The 14,527-nt window shown below is 42.6% G+C and overlaps 1 protein-coding gene across 2 annotated transcripts in view; it reads right to left on the reverse strand.

The window, feature by feature from the left end:
- The window catches only part of fgf14 (fibroblast growth factor 14), a 321,509-nt gene that overhangs the window by 50,451 nt on the left and 256,531 nt on the right, over positions 1 to 14,527 (reverse strand). For both annotated transcript variants that reach the window (XM_021578637.3, XM_021578638.3), the window contains exon 3: positions 13,520 to 13,623. In XM_021578637.3, the coding sequence (XP_021434312.2) occupies positions 13,520 to 13,623 (104 nt within the window). The remainder of the gene's footprint in view (positions 1 to 13,519; positions 13,624 to 14,527) is intronic.

Raw genomic sequence — 14,527 nt, forward strand, 5'->3', positions numbered from 1 at the left:
GTGATGTGCAGGTATGTGAAGTCAGGGGGCGCTGTTATCTGAGTACAGCATTTGTGTCCCCAGTTGCTCAAATATTTGTTGGTTTACTATTCTTGTGGGGACTTCTGGTCCCCACAAGTATAGTCACACACACACACACACACACACACACACACACACACACACACACACACACACACACACACACACACACACACACACACACACACACACACACCCACACAGTGTCTTCCTAGGCTGTAAAAGGCTAGTGCTACAAGTGCAGACTGCAAAATAGTACTACAACTGTTCTATTCAATGGTATCTATTTAGTTTGTTTCTTTTTCACTACAATTCTTGTGTTCAAACTTATGTACTGGCCACTGCTTGCTGTCATGTTAGAATTGTAGGGAATCCTGCCTTGACTTAAACTGCTGACAAATGTTTCTGGCTAGTGTAGGCCATTCACTTTTTTGTGTTATGTGTCTGTACTGTGTCAGATTGTGGTCCTATTCAGTTTGACAGGATATTTCTGGTCACTGTGTCAGATTGTGGTCCTATTCAGTTTGACTGGATATTTCTGGTCACTGTGTCAGATTGTGGTCCTATTCAGTTTGACTGGATATTTCTGGCCACTGTGTCAGATTGTGGTCCTATTCAGTTTGACTGGACATTCAGTTTGACTGGATATTTCTGGTCACTGTGTCAGATTGTGGTCCTGTTCAGTTTGACTGGATATTTCTGGTCACTGTGTCAGATTGTGGTCCTGTTCAGTTTGACTGGATATTTCTGGTCACTGTGTCAGATTGTGGTCCTGTTCAGTTTGACTGGATATTTCTGGCCACTGTGTCAGATTCGGCTGACCACTTCTAAGGGTGGACAAGGACGTATTGTCCATGGTGAGTCTGTGGATTCTAAAATCAAAGGAAAATCAGATCATAACTTGGATGCATTTGAGTCATTCTAGTGAGAAAACAGAAGGGACATATTTCAATATCATTATCTTTTATGAGGGGATTTGAAAAGTTATTTTATATGATATCTTCTAAAGATAGGTAAAGAAAATGACCTACAGTACAACCTTCTAGGTGAATGTCATGTCCATGATATGATCTGATTTTATTTCTTTTAGATATTACGATGCATTCAGAAAGTATTCAGACCCCTTGATTTTTCCACATTTTGTTACGTTACATACTTATTCTAAAATGGATTCAATACATTTTTTACCACATCAATCTACATACAATAACCCATAAGTATTCAGGTCCTTTGCTACAAGACTCAAAATTCAGCTCAGGTGCATCCTGACCCCTGACAACTACAAATACCTAGTTGTCTGGTTAGACTGTAAACTCCCCTTCCAGACTCACATTAAGCATCTCCAATCCAAAATGAAATCTAGAATCAGCTTACTATTTCGCAACAAAGCATCCTTCACTCATGCTGCCAAACATACCCTCGTATAACTGACTTTCCTACCGATCTTTGACTTCGGTGATGTCCTTTACAAAATAGCCCCCAACACTCTAACAAACTGGATACAGTCTATCACAGTGCCATCCGTTTTATCACCAAAGCCCCATATACTACCCACCACTGCGACCTGTATGCTCTCGTCGGCTGGCCCTCACTACATATCGGTTGCCAAATCCACTGGCTCCAGGTCAACTATAAGTCTTTGCTAGGTAAAGCCCACCTTATCTCAGCTCACTGGTCACCATAGCAACACCCACTCGTAGCACGCGCTCCAGCAGGTATATTGCACTGGTCATCTCCAAAGTCAACACTTAGTTTGGCCGCCTTTCCTTCCAGTTCTCTGCTGCCAGTGACTGGAACGAATTGCAAAAATCTCTGAAGCTGAGTCTTATATCTCCCTCTCTAGCTTTAAGCATCAGCTGTCAGAGCAGCTTACCGGTCACTGTACCTGTACACAGCCAATCTGTAAATAGCACACTCGACGACCTCATCCCATATTATTACTTACCCTTTTTCTCTTTTGCACCCCAGTATCTCTACTTGAACATCATCATCTACACATCTATCACTCCAGTACTAATCCTAAATTGTAATTAGTTTCGCCTCTAGGTCCTATTTATTGCCTGCCTCCCTACTCTTCTACATTTGCACACACTGTACATAGATCTTTGTATATTTCTTTTATTTTGTGTTATTGACTGTATGTTTGTTTCTGTGTAAGTATGTGTTTTTTTTTGTCGCACTGCTTTGCTTAATCTTGGCTAGGTCGCAGTTGTAAATGAGAACTTGTTCTCAACTGGCCTACCTGGTTAAATAAAGGTGGGATAAAAAATCATGTTTCTACAACTTAATTGGAGTCCACCTGTGGTAAATTCAATTGATTGGACATTATTTGGAAAGGCACAGACATGTCTATATAAGGTCAGTTTATCAGAGCAAAAACCAAGTCATGAAGTCGAAGTAATTGTCCGTAGAGCTCCGAGACAGGACTGTGTCGAGGCACAGATCTGGGGAAGCAATGAAGGTCTCCATGAAAACAGTGGCCTCCATCATTCTTAAATGGAAGAAGTTTGGAAGCACCAAGACTCTTTCTTAGAGCTGGCCCGCTGGCTAAACTGAGCAATCGGGGGAGAAGGGCTTTGGTCAGTGAGGTGACCAAGAACCCGATGGTCAATCTGACAGAGCTCCAGAGTTCCTCTGTGGAGATGGGAAAACCTTCCAGAAGGACAAAGATCTCTGTAGCACTCCACCAATCACACCTTTATGGTAGAGTGGCCAGACGGAAGCAACTCCTCAGTAAAAGACACATAACAGCCCGCTTGGAGTTAGCCAAAAGGCACCTAAAGACTCTCATATCATGAGAAACAAGATTCTCTCGTCTTATGAAACCAAGATTGAACTCTTTGGCCTGAATGCCAAGCATCACGTCTGGAAGAAACCTGGCACCATGCCTATGGTGAAGCATAGTGGTTGCAAGATCATGCTTTGGAGATGTTTTTCAGCGGCAAGGACTGGGAGACTAGTCAGGATCAAGGGAAAGATGAGCTGAGAAAAGTACAGAGAGATCCTTGATGAAAATATGCTCCAGACCGCTCAGGACCTCATACTGGGGCGAAGGTTCCCCTTCTAACAGAACAACGATTGTAAGCACACAGCCAAGACAATGTCCTTGAGTGGCCCAGGCAGAGCCTGGACTTGAACCTGATCGAACTTCTCTGGAGAGACCTGAAAATAGCTGTGCAGCGACGCTCCCCATCCAACCTGGCAGAGGTTGAGAGGATCTGCAGAGAAGAATGCGAGAAACTTTGAGAGCAGCATGGACCAGATAGAACAAGACAAAAATGATAAATAGGAAAAGTTTGAGCCAAAATAAAAAACACCCAAAGCACTAGGGACTCGTCTCCAGCATCCTCGCAAAGAAACACTCTGTTTCACGCTACCGACTCTTGTATAAGATGCTGCTCTCTATTCCTCCCCAAACACTCCCAGTCCTAAGTTACCCATAGTTTTTTTCTTTATTTTTTAAATTCATATTGATGCAATCTAAGTTTGTCCATGCATCACCTCCAACCTTTCATGTTTGGCCTAAATCGAGCACTACAGGTGCCTTCCGCGGTCTCCGTTTTAAGCTTTATGATACCAAAAAAAAAGCCACTCTGCACTCAGCTCCACCACAATACTGTGTGAGATTGGTCTTCTGAAGGATCTCATTTTGACAGGGTCACTTCCTTGATGTGGCAAGTAAATTTGAGAATTGTAAAAAGGTGCCACAAACAAACAAGTGCAGGCGTCAGATGAAGACAACGCCCACAGTCTGACTGAACAGTGACTTGAAGGAGAGAGGACAATCTCTAAAGAAAACCAACAGGCTGTGAAAATAACCTTTACACAGGAAAGTATGAGACTTATGAGCAAACTCAGCCACTTAGGTTTGCTAACGCAAACATTTCACAATGACCAATAGAAGTAAAACAATGCAACACTGCCCCAGGCTTGTCAGGGGTTGTAATAGTATTTTGGGAGTAATAACATGTACATGTTTAAAATGTGTCTGGTTTGCTGTTTGCATAAACAGTTCCATTACAGTTATCTGGAGAATACAATAAATCCTATTTCTACATGTCCCCGTTTTGCGAGCCATGATAGAGAAACAGAAATCCCCCCTAGTCTTCTCATTATTCTGGAGAACTCTCTCATCCCTCTCCCAACAGAAGAGAAGAAATTAGACGGAGTTTATTGCCCTAGATACAAAGGTACTGGATTGAAAAGGGAAGAGATGATTGAACTTCCTTTTATTTTGTGGTGAGTCCTTTGTGCCAGGCAGCTCAGTCACTCTGATGCTATCTGTATTCTCTCATACTTTGTTCGCCGAATATTTCTCACACAAAATAAAATGATTCAAAACCAGGGATGCTCAAAAGGCCTTCCGGCTCCTCTATCTGAAAGCCTACCAGACTCACTCTTTCATTCCTCTTATTTGTCAAAAAATAGAATTCTGCTTAGCATCAAATTGCGTAATCTCTGTCGTTGTGTTGATAATTGATTCATTATGGTGAAAGGGGAGGAAGAATTAATCATTACTCGGATTTCATGAACCTGAAGTCGTGCTAAAACTAGAGGAGAAAAGAGCTTCGCTAGAGGTTGAAAGGACACTTAAAAAAAGACAGGTTTCACAGAATTTCCCATTACATTTTAAAATCTTGCTCGCTAAAAGTACACTCTCCCATTGCTTGAATACAATCTCCAAGGCATTGGCTGGGATTGTAAGTGCACTATCATCAAATACACCAGATGGAGGGAAAAGGTGGATCATGAGCTCCCACACTCAGAACGAGAGACAGTGTGCAGTGAATGGCAGGAATAGATGCACAGTTGAAATTGGAAGTTTACAAACACATAGGTTTGAGTCATTAAAACTCATTATTCAACCACTCCACAAATTTCTTGTTAACAAACTATAGTTTTGGAAAGTCGGTTAGGACATCTACTTGGGGCATCACACAAGTAATTTTTCCAACAATTGTTTACAGACAGATTATTTCACTTATAATTCACTGTATCACAATTCCAGTGGGTCAGAAGTTTACATATACTAAGTTGACTGTGCCTTTAAACAGCTTGGAAAATTCCAGAAAATGATGTCATGGCTTTAGAAGCTTCTGATAGGCTAATTGACATAATTTGAGTCGATTGGAGGTGTACCTGTGGATGTATTTCAAGGCCTACCTTTAAACTCACTGCCTCTTTGCTTGACATCATGGGAAAATCAAAAGAAATCAACCAAGACCTAAGAAACAAAATTGTAGACCTAAACAAGTCTGGTTCATCCTTGGGAGCAATTTCCAAAACGCCTGAAGGTACCACGTTCATCTGTACAAACAATAGTATGCAAGTATAAACACCATGGGACCACGCAGCCGCCATACCGCTCAGGAAGGAGACGCGGTCTGTCTCCTAAAGATGAACGTCCTTTGGTGCGAAAAGTGCAAATCAATCCCAGAACAGCAGCAAAGGACTTTGTGATGATGCTGGAGGAAACAGGTACAAAAGTATCTACAGTGGGGCAAAAAGTATTTAGTCAGCCACCAATTGTGTACCTGTATTAATGGCACCTGTTTGAACTTGTTATCAGTATAAAAGACACCTGTTCACAACCTCAAACAGTCACACTCCAAACTCCACTATGGCCAAGAACAAAAAGCTGTCAAAGGACACCAGAAACAAAATTGTAGACCTGCACCAGGCTGGGAAGACTGACTCTGCAAAAGGTAAGCAGCTTGGTTTTAAGAAATCAACAGTGGGAGCAATTATTAGGAAATGGAAAACATACAAGACCACTGATAATCTCCCTCGATCTGGGGCTCCATGCAAGATCTCACCCCGTGGGGTCAAAATGATCACAAGAACGGTGAGCAAAAATCCCAGAACCACATGGGGGGACCTAGTGAATGACCTGCAGAGAGCTGGGACCAAAGTAACAAAGCCTACCATCAGTAACACACTACGCCGCCAGGGACTCAAATCCTGCAGTGCCAGACGTGTCCCCCTGCTTAAGCCAGTACATGTCCAGGCCCGTCTGAAATTTGCTAGAGAGAATTTGGATGATCCAGAAGAAGATTGGGAGAATGTCATATGTCAGATAAAACCAAAATATAACTTTTTGGTAAAAACTCAACTCGTCGTGTTTGGAGGACAAAGAATGCTGAGTTGCATCCAAAGAACACCATACCTACTGTGAAGCATGGGGGTGGAAACATTATGCTTTGGGGCTGTTTTTCTGCAAAGGGACCAGGATGACTGATCCGTGTAAAGGAAAGAATGAAAAGGGCCATGTATCGTGAGATTTTGAGTGAAAACCTCCTTCCATCAGCAAGGGCATTGAAGATGAAACGTGGCTGGGTCCTTCAGCATGACAATGATTCCATAACACACCGCCCGGGCAACGAAGGAGTGGCTTCGTAAGAAGCATTTCAAGGTCCTGGAGTGGCCTAGCAAGTCTCCAAATCTCAACCCCATAGAAAATCTTTGGAGGGAGTTGAAAGTCCGTGTTGCTCAGCAACAGCCCCAAAACATCACTGCTCTAGAGGAGATCTGCATGGAGGAATGGGCCAAAATACCAGCAACAGTGTGTGAAGACTTACAGAAAACGTTTGACCTTATTATTATTATTATTATTGACCAAATACTTATTTTCCACCATAATTTGCAAATGAATTCATTAAAGATCCTTTTGCCCCACTGTATATCCAGAGTGAAATGAGTCCTATATCGAAATAACCTGAAAGGACGCTCAACAAGGAAGAAGTCACTGCTCCAAAACCGCCATAAAAAAGCCAGACTATGGTTTGCAACTGCACATGGGGAAAAATATCGTACTTCTTGGAGAAATGTCCTCTGTTCTGATGAAAAAAAATAGAACTGTTTGGCCATAACGACCATCGTTATGTTTGGAGGGAAAAGGGGGAGATTTGCAGGGGGTGGCAGCATCATGTTGTGGGGGTGATTTGTTGCAGGAGGGACTTGTGCACTTCACAAAATAGATGGCATCATGAGGTAGGAAAATAATGTGGATATATTGAAGCAACATCTCAATACATCAGTCAGGAAGTTAAAGCTTGGTCACAAATGGTTCTTCCAAATGGACAATGACCCCAAGCATACTTCCAAAGTTGTGGCAAAAGTTGTGGCCATCACAAAGCCCTGACCTCAATCCTATAGAAAATGAGTGGGCAGAACGGAAAAGGCGTGTGCGAGCAAGGAGGCCTACAAACCTGACTCAGTTACACCATCTCTGTCAGGAGGAATGGGCCAAAATTCACCCAACTTATTGTGGAAGCTTGTGGAAGGCTTCCGGAAAAGTTTGACCCAAGTTAATCAATTTAAAGGAAATGCTAACAAATACTAATTGAGTGTATGTAAACTTCTGACCCACTGGGAATGTGATGAAATAAATAAAAGCTGAAATAAATAATATCTCTACCATTATTTGGACATTTCACATTCTTAAAATAAAGTGATGATCCTAACTGACATAAGACAGAGGATTTTTACTCTGATAAAATGTCATGAATAGTGAAAAACTGAGTTGAAATGTATTTGGCTAAGGTCTATGTAAACGTCCGACTTCAACTGTAACTTGCTTTCAGGAGAGGATGAAAAAGAGATAAAATAGGAGGGGGGATTATACGAGTAATTCACACATCAGAGAACAGCAAGAGAACAGCAAGAGATCTGAGTGTGAGTGAGTGTGTGGCTGGTTGGATGGCAAGGGCCTGATCACAAAGCCCATTAGCACAGCAATGAGCTGCAAATTGAGCAGAAGAGCACTCTGAATGCTGGAGCGAATCTAGCAGTGTTAAACTGTTCCATGTGGATGGGAACACTATTTTCCCATTTGACATGTTTATTTTGCACACCAATATATACACTGCGTACACAAAATATTAAGAACACCTGCTCTGTTTGTGACATCCACTTCAATCAGTGTAGATGAAGGGGAGGTGACAGGTAAAATAAGGATTTTTAAGCATTGAGACAATTGAGACATGTATTGTGTATGTTTGACATTCAGAGGGTGAATGGGCAAGACAAAATATTTAAATGCCTTTGAACAGGGTTTGGTAGTAGGTGCCAGGTGCACTGGTTTTTGTCAAGAACTGCAACGTTGCTGGGTTTTTCACACTCAACAGTATCCCGTGTGTATCAAGAATGGTCCACCACCCACAGGACATCCAGCCAACTTGACACAACTGTGGGAAGCATTGGAGTCCCTGTGGAACGCTTTTGACACCTTGTAGAGTCCACGCCCCGACGAATTGAGGCTGTTCTGAGGGCAAAAAGGGCTGCAACTGAATATTAGGAAGGTGCTCCTCATGTTTGTCACAGTCAGTGTACAAGGTTTAACGTATTTGTATGTATTGAAGGTTTTTGTCGAAGGAGCTCGTAAGAAGATTCCCACTCAACGTGTTTAAGCATTTCACATCACATTCTATGTTGCTTTTTTAAGACTAAAGCCTTATCAAAAATATATATGTTGATAAAGGGTCGGCGGGAGAATCAGATATAAGGAAAGATGGATTGAGAGAGAGCAAGACAGAGGGGGAGAGAGAGAGAGCAAGACAGAGGTGGAGAGAGAGAGAGCAAGACAGAGGTGGAGAGAGAGAGAGCAAGACAGAGGTGGAGAGAGAGAGAGCAAGACAGAGGTGGAGAGAGAGAGAGCGAGACAGAGGTGGAGAGAGAGAGAGCAAGACAGAGGGGGAGAGAGAGAGAGCAAGACAGAGGTGGAGAGAGAGAGAGCAAGACAGAGGGGGAGAGAGAGAGAGCAAGACAGAGGTGGAGAGAGAGAGAGCAAGACAGAGGGGGAGAGAGAGAGAGCAAGACAGAGTTGGAGAGAGAGAGAGAGCAAGACAGAGGGGGAGAGAGAGAGAGCAAGACAGAGGGGGAGAGAGAGAGAGCAAGACAGAGGGGGAGAGAGAGAGAGCAAGACAGAGGTGGAGAGAGAGAGAGCAAGACAGAGGTGGAGAGAGAGAGAGCAAGACAGAGGGGGAGAGAGAGAGAGCAAGTGAAAGCCAACAAAGAGAGCAGAGAGAAAATTGTGCAGATCAAGTCCACATACTAGCCACCCCACTGCCTCACCATCATCTGACATCAATCATTATCAATTCATCCAGTGGGTTGCCAGAAGCACCAGTCTCCACCATGAGTGTAGACCTACACTGCAATCCAACTTTTAGCTGTGAATGTGTAGCCTACAAGATGAAATGAACCAATGAAAAAAATAAACCTCTATATATTTACAGGTAACTGCCAAAATAAAGGAAACAGCAGATGCATCCACACAGGTGTGATTCCTGAGTTAATTAGGCAAGCATGCTTAGGGTCCTTATTTTGTCTACCACGGCTGAAGAAGAAGAAGAGATCTCAGTGACTTTGAAAGAGGGTTTAAAGGGTGTGTCTGTGTGTGTGTGTGTGTGTGTGTCAGTTACCAGATCTCAACACAACTGAACACTTATGGGAGATTCTGGAGCGGCGCCTGAGACAGTGTTTTCCACCACCATCAACAAAAACACCAAATGGAATTTAGTTGAAGAATTATGTGGCGCACCCCTCTTTCAGAGTCCCAGACACTTGCAGAATCTATACCAAGGCGCATTGAAGCTGTTCTGGCGGCTCGTGGTGGCCTAGGAAGCCTGGAGAAGTTCATGGCAAGAAAATAGCTAAATAGGGGTGGCAACCAGGTGTAAATCTGTGATGCCTTGCAACATGTCAAACCAATCAAATGCCTTGCTTGAGCGGAGCCCCAATGGTGCTCACTAGATTTGTGTCGTAGGTGCAAGTGTGTGAGAATGGCCGGGAAATCGCACATTAAAACCCCATTAAAATATCTTGATTCATGTCAATTTTGTGTACAGAGCACACTTCTGACAAAACAGAATTTGTTTTTTTCCTCCATGTTCTCTTCCATTTTTTCTGCAAAGATGCAAACTAGCATACGAAACAACTGCAAAATGTGTCCTTCTCAGTCTGAAAACAGTGACGAACTAACACATAGCCCCAACGGGCATGTTGGGGAGGGTTCTTGAAATGTAGCACCCAATCAAAACGTTACCGCTTGGAGCCAGCGGATCAATAAACTGTTATTGCAATACAGAATTACCTCCAAGGGTGGCGTGACAACAATTTGATTTTGTAGGTATGGCAACGTGAGACTAGTGGTGGCCCAATGCCCTATTAAGACACGTTATGTAATGCGTTGTGTAGCATCCATAATGTAGATTCATTCCCAATCCCTACCGTAAATTCCCTAAACACAATCCATAGACTCCAGGTCAATCCTCTCCACTGTAATTCCCTTCATGGCTTTAGCCAAGCAGTGATAATAAAGTCACGGAATTCCATCGGAATGCCTGCCTGCCTGTCGCTGGAAAACCGTGCCTCTTATCCTCTGCACTTAATGAATGAGGACAGCAAGGGGAATGAGATTTCAGTGTCCCTGATGCTCTATGTGGGATGGGAAGACGTGAGAGGGATTTTAGGGCACTGATCCTGATGGATCTCCCTATCTGGGAGACGAGGTTAGGATGTTCTTCATCCTGATTAATATAGCTAATTAGGATTGGAAATGAAAAGAGAGAGGAGATAAGGGGGAACTGAGAGGAGAGGAGAAGAGAGAGAAATTACAGGTAGTCGAAGATGGAGAAGGGAAGAGAAGAGAAAAGTGGAGATGAGAGAGGAAAAGAGGGTTGTGGGTGGAATGGTGGAGTGTTATCATGTTAATTCAATTTGATTATAATTGTTTCTAATCATTTCTAGTCGAACAACTGTATTTTCTGCTTGTGTGGCATTTAGGACATAAAAGCATGACACACACAGGTCAAGCAAATAATAAATGAAGAAACAGTCAATACACATCACATGCAAAATTGGTCCAGCTAGGACACGCAACCGTCTTTGTTATCATATCACATTATGCATTTTAGAGACAAGAGAGAAGAGGGCGGTGATTGGAGTGGGGTTTTATCGTCTTCAAGGCTGCCTGCCATGAGGATGGTGTATTTTACAGAGGAAAAGTCAATACCGCAGTCAGGCCACTGACACTGCAGTCTGTTACAACTGGCCATGAGTAAGAGAAAGTAGTTAATGACTACACAGACTAGTTACCTTGAGAACACACGGTTCAAAATGGGACCTGTGGTTATAGAGCAACTACGCTAAGTAGACACTGAGTGTACAAAACATTGAGATGCACTTTCCATGACACAGACTGACCAGGTGAATCCAGGTGAACGCTACGATCATTTATTGATGTCACCTGTTCAATCCACTTCAATCAGTGTAGATGAAGAGGAGGAAACAGGTTAATGAAGGAATTTTAAGCATTGAGACAATTGAGACATGGATTGTGTATGGGTGCCATTCAGAGGGTGAATGGGCAAGACAAAAGAGTTACAGGGTATGCTAGTAGGTGCCAGGGGCACCGGTTTGCGTCAAGAACTGCAACTCTGCTGGGTTTTTCACGCTCAACAGTTTCCCGTGTGTATCAAGAATGGTCCACCACCCAAAGGACATCCAGCCAACTTGACACAACTGTGGGAAACATTGGAGTCAACATGGGCCAGCATCCCTGTGGAACGCTTTCAACACCTTGTAGAGCCCATGCCCCGACGAATTGAGGCTGTTCTGAGGGCAAAAGTGAGGGTTGCAACTCAGTATCAGGAATTTGTCAACTTTTTTGTATAAGACACGATCTCAAACATTCATTTCACTGCACAGGAGCATTAACATATCATGATAAGTAAATTATTTGCTGTATATAGATACATCCCGATTGTGTTTCTATCAATTTCCTTTTCCCAAGTAATCACCAAAGCATTAGGCTCTTTGCACCAGATGTAAAAGGTTAAAATATGAGTCTTCATTGACACATAATACTGTATTCCTTCTCATAATCTTTATTTTACTTTATTTTGTACGGTCTTCAATTCTTAATTCCAATTTAGAAAAAAACATGCTTACATTTTGCATCTAAAATAAAATATATACAATGCAATAAAACATAAATATGTTATTCTACACAGCATGACAAACTGTCTCTCCATTTCCATTTTGCACCATTTATTGTTTTTCTTGATGCACTGGACCGGAAATATCTAGTTGATGTGATTATTATAAATCTATATGCATGAAACCGTGTGCAATGGGATTTCTCATCTTCTCTGCAGAGCAATTAGCCTTGAAATACTGCAGTAAATATTCTCAACACCAACGTTGCTCTGCTGCAAAAGATTTTAACTCTGATGCCGGAAACGAAGAGAAGGTCGACATCTTCCCTTTAGAATAAACAGTGGGATTTGATTATGTGTTTTTATGTGTGTGTGTGTGTGTGTGTGTGTGTGTGTGTGTGTGTGTGTGTGTGTGTGTGGGTCTCTAAAATGAGCAATGTGATATGATAACAAAGGAGTCTGAGCTGGACATACAGTGCCTTCGGAAAGTATTCAGACCCCTTGACTTTTTCCACATTTTGTTGCATATTCTAAAATGGATTTAAAAAATAACAAATCTCAGCAAGTTTTTCAAAATTGTTGCAAGTTTATTCCAAATAAAAAACAGTAATACCTTATTTACATAAGTATTCAGATCCTTTACTATGAGACTCAAAATTGAGCTCAGGGGCATCCTGTTTCCATTAATCATCCTTGAGATGTTTCTTCAATTTGATTGGAGTCCAATGTGGTAAATTCAATTGATTGGACATGATTTGGAAAGGCACACACCTGTCTTTATAAGGTCCCACAGTTGACAGTGCATGTCAGAGCTAACACCAAGTCGAAGGAACTGTTCGTAGAGCCAAGACAGGATTGTATCGAGGCACAGACCTGGGGAAGGGCACCAAAACATTTCTGCAACATTGAAGGTCCCCAAGAACACAGTGGCCCCCAAAATTCTTAAATGGAAGAAGTTTGGAACCACCAAGACTCTTCCTAGAGCTGGCCGCCCGGCCAAACTGAGCAATCGGGGGAGAAGGGCCTTGGTCAGGGAGGTGAAAATAGCTAATCTGAAAATAGCTGTGCAGCAACGCTCCCTATCCAACCTGACAGAGCTTGAGAGGATTTGTAGAGAAGAATGGAAGAAACTCCCCAAATGCAGGTGCCAAGCATGTAGCGTCATATCTAAGAAGACTGAAGGCTGTAATCGCTGCCAAAGTTGCTTCAACAAAGTACTGAGTAAAGTGTCTGAATAGTTATGTAAATGTGATATTTCAGTTTAGTTTTTTTATACATTTGAAAAAAAAAAAAAAAATTGCTTTGTCATTATGGGGTATTGTGTGTAGATTGATAAGGTAAAAAAAAAACAATTTAATACATTTCAGAATAAGTCAAGGGATCTGGATACATTCCGAATGCTCTCAATACCCACTTGCATGTAATGTATATTGACTGTTTCTTGAATTATAATTTGCATGACCTGTGTGTGTCATTCCTTCATACCTTAAATATTACAGAAGCTGAAAATACAGTTGAATGTAACAGAATAAAATGGAATAGAATAGACTGTTACTCACTGATGTGTACAGATGGCCCTCCCCGTTCATGGAGATGTATAACCCTGTCTTCACAGACTGAATCGCAACAACTCGGAGACCCACAGGAATCAAGTTGAACAAAGCTGGAAGACAGAAAGATGGAAAGAGGAGGACAATGTCAGAGTCAGAGTCAGAGTCAGAGTCAGACAGACAGACAGACAGACAGACAGACAGACAGACAGACCAATTCCATTCAAACCACTGGAGAAAACCCTTCACAACATTTTCGGACAAGATAGAACTGCCAAAGGGGGCGGTGTTGCAATCTACTGCAGAGATATCCTGCAGAGTTCCGTCATACTATCCAGGTCTGTGGCATACCAATTCAAGCTTCTACTTCTAAAAATCCACCTTCCCAGAAACAAGTCTCTCACCGTTGCTGCTTGCTATAGACCACCCTCTGTCCCCAGCTGTGCCCTGGACACCATATGTGACTTGATTGCCCCCCATCTATCTTCAGAGCTTGTGCTGCTAGGTGACCTAAACTGGGACATGCTTAACACCCCGGCCATCCTACAATCTAAGCTTGATGCCCTCAATCTCACACAAATTATCAATGAACCTACCAGGTACAACCCCAAATGCGTAAACAAGGGCAACCTCATAGATATCATCCTAACCAACTTGCCCTCCAAATACACATCTGCTGTCTTCAACCAAGATCTCAGCGATCACTGCCTCATTGCCTACATCCGTAATGGGTCTGCGGTCAAACGACCACCCCTCATCGCTGTCAAACGCTCCCTAAAATACTTCAGCGAGCAGGCCTTTCTAATAAACCTGGCCGGGGAATCCTAGAATGACATTGACTTCATCCCGTCAGTAGAGGATGCCTGGATATCCTTTAAAAGTGCCTTCCTCACTATCTTAAATAAGCATGCTCCATTCAAAAAATGGAGAACCAGGCACAGATATAGCCCTTGGTTCACTCCAGACCTGACTGTCCTTGACAAGCACAAAAATATCTGTGGCGTACTGCATCAGCAT

The sequence above is a fragment of the Oncorhynchus mykiss genome, chromosome 22 (assembly GCF_057628025.1).
Source record: "Oncorhynchus mykiss isolate SJ-2025 chromosome 22, ASM5762802v1, whole genome shotgun sequence".
NCBI lineage: Eukaryota > Metazoa > Chordata > Actinopteri > Salmoniformes > Salmonidae > Oncorhynchus > Oncorhynchus mykiss.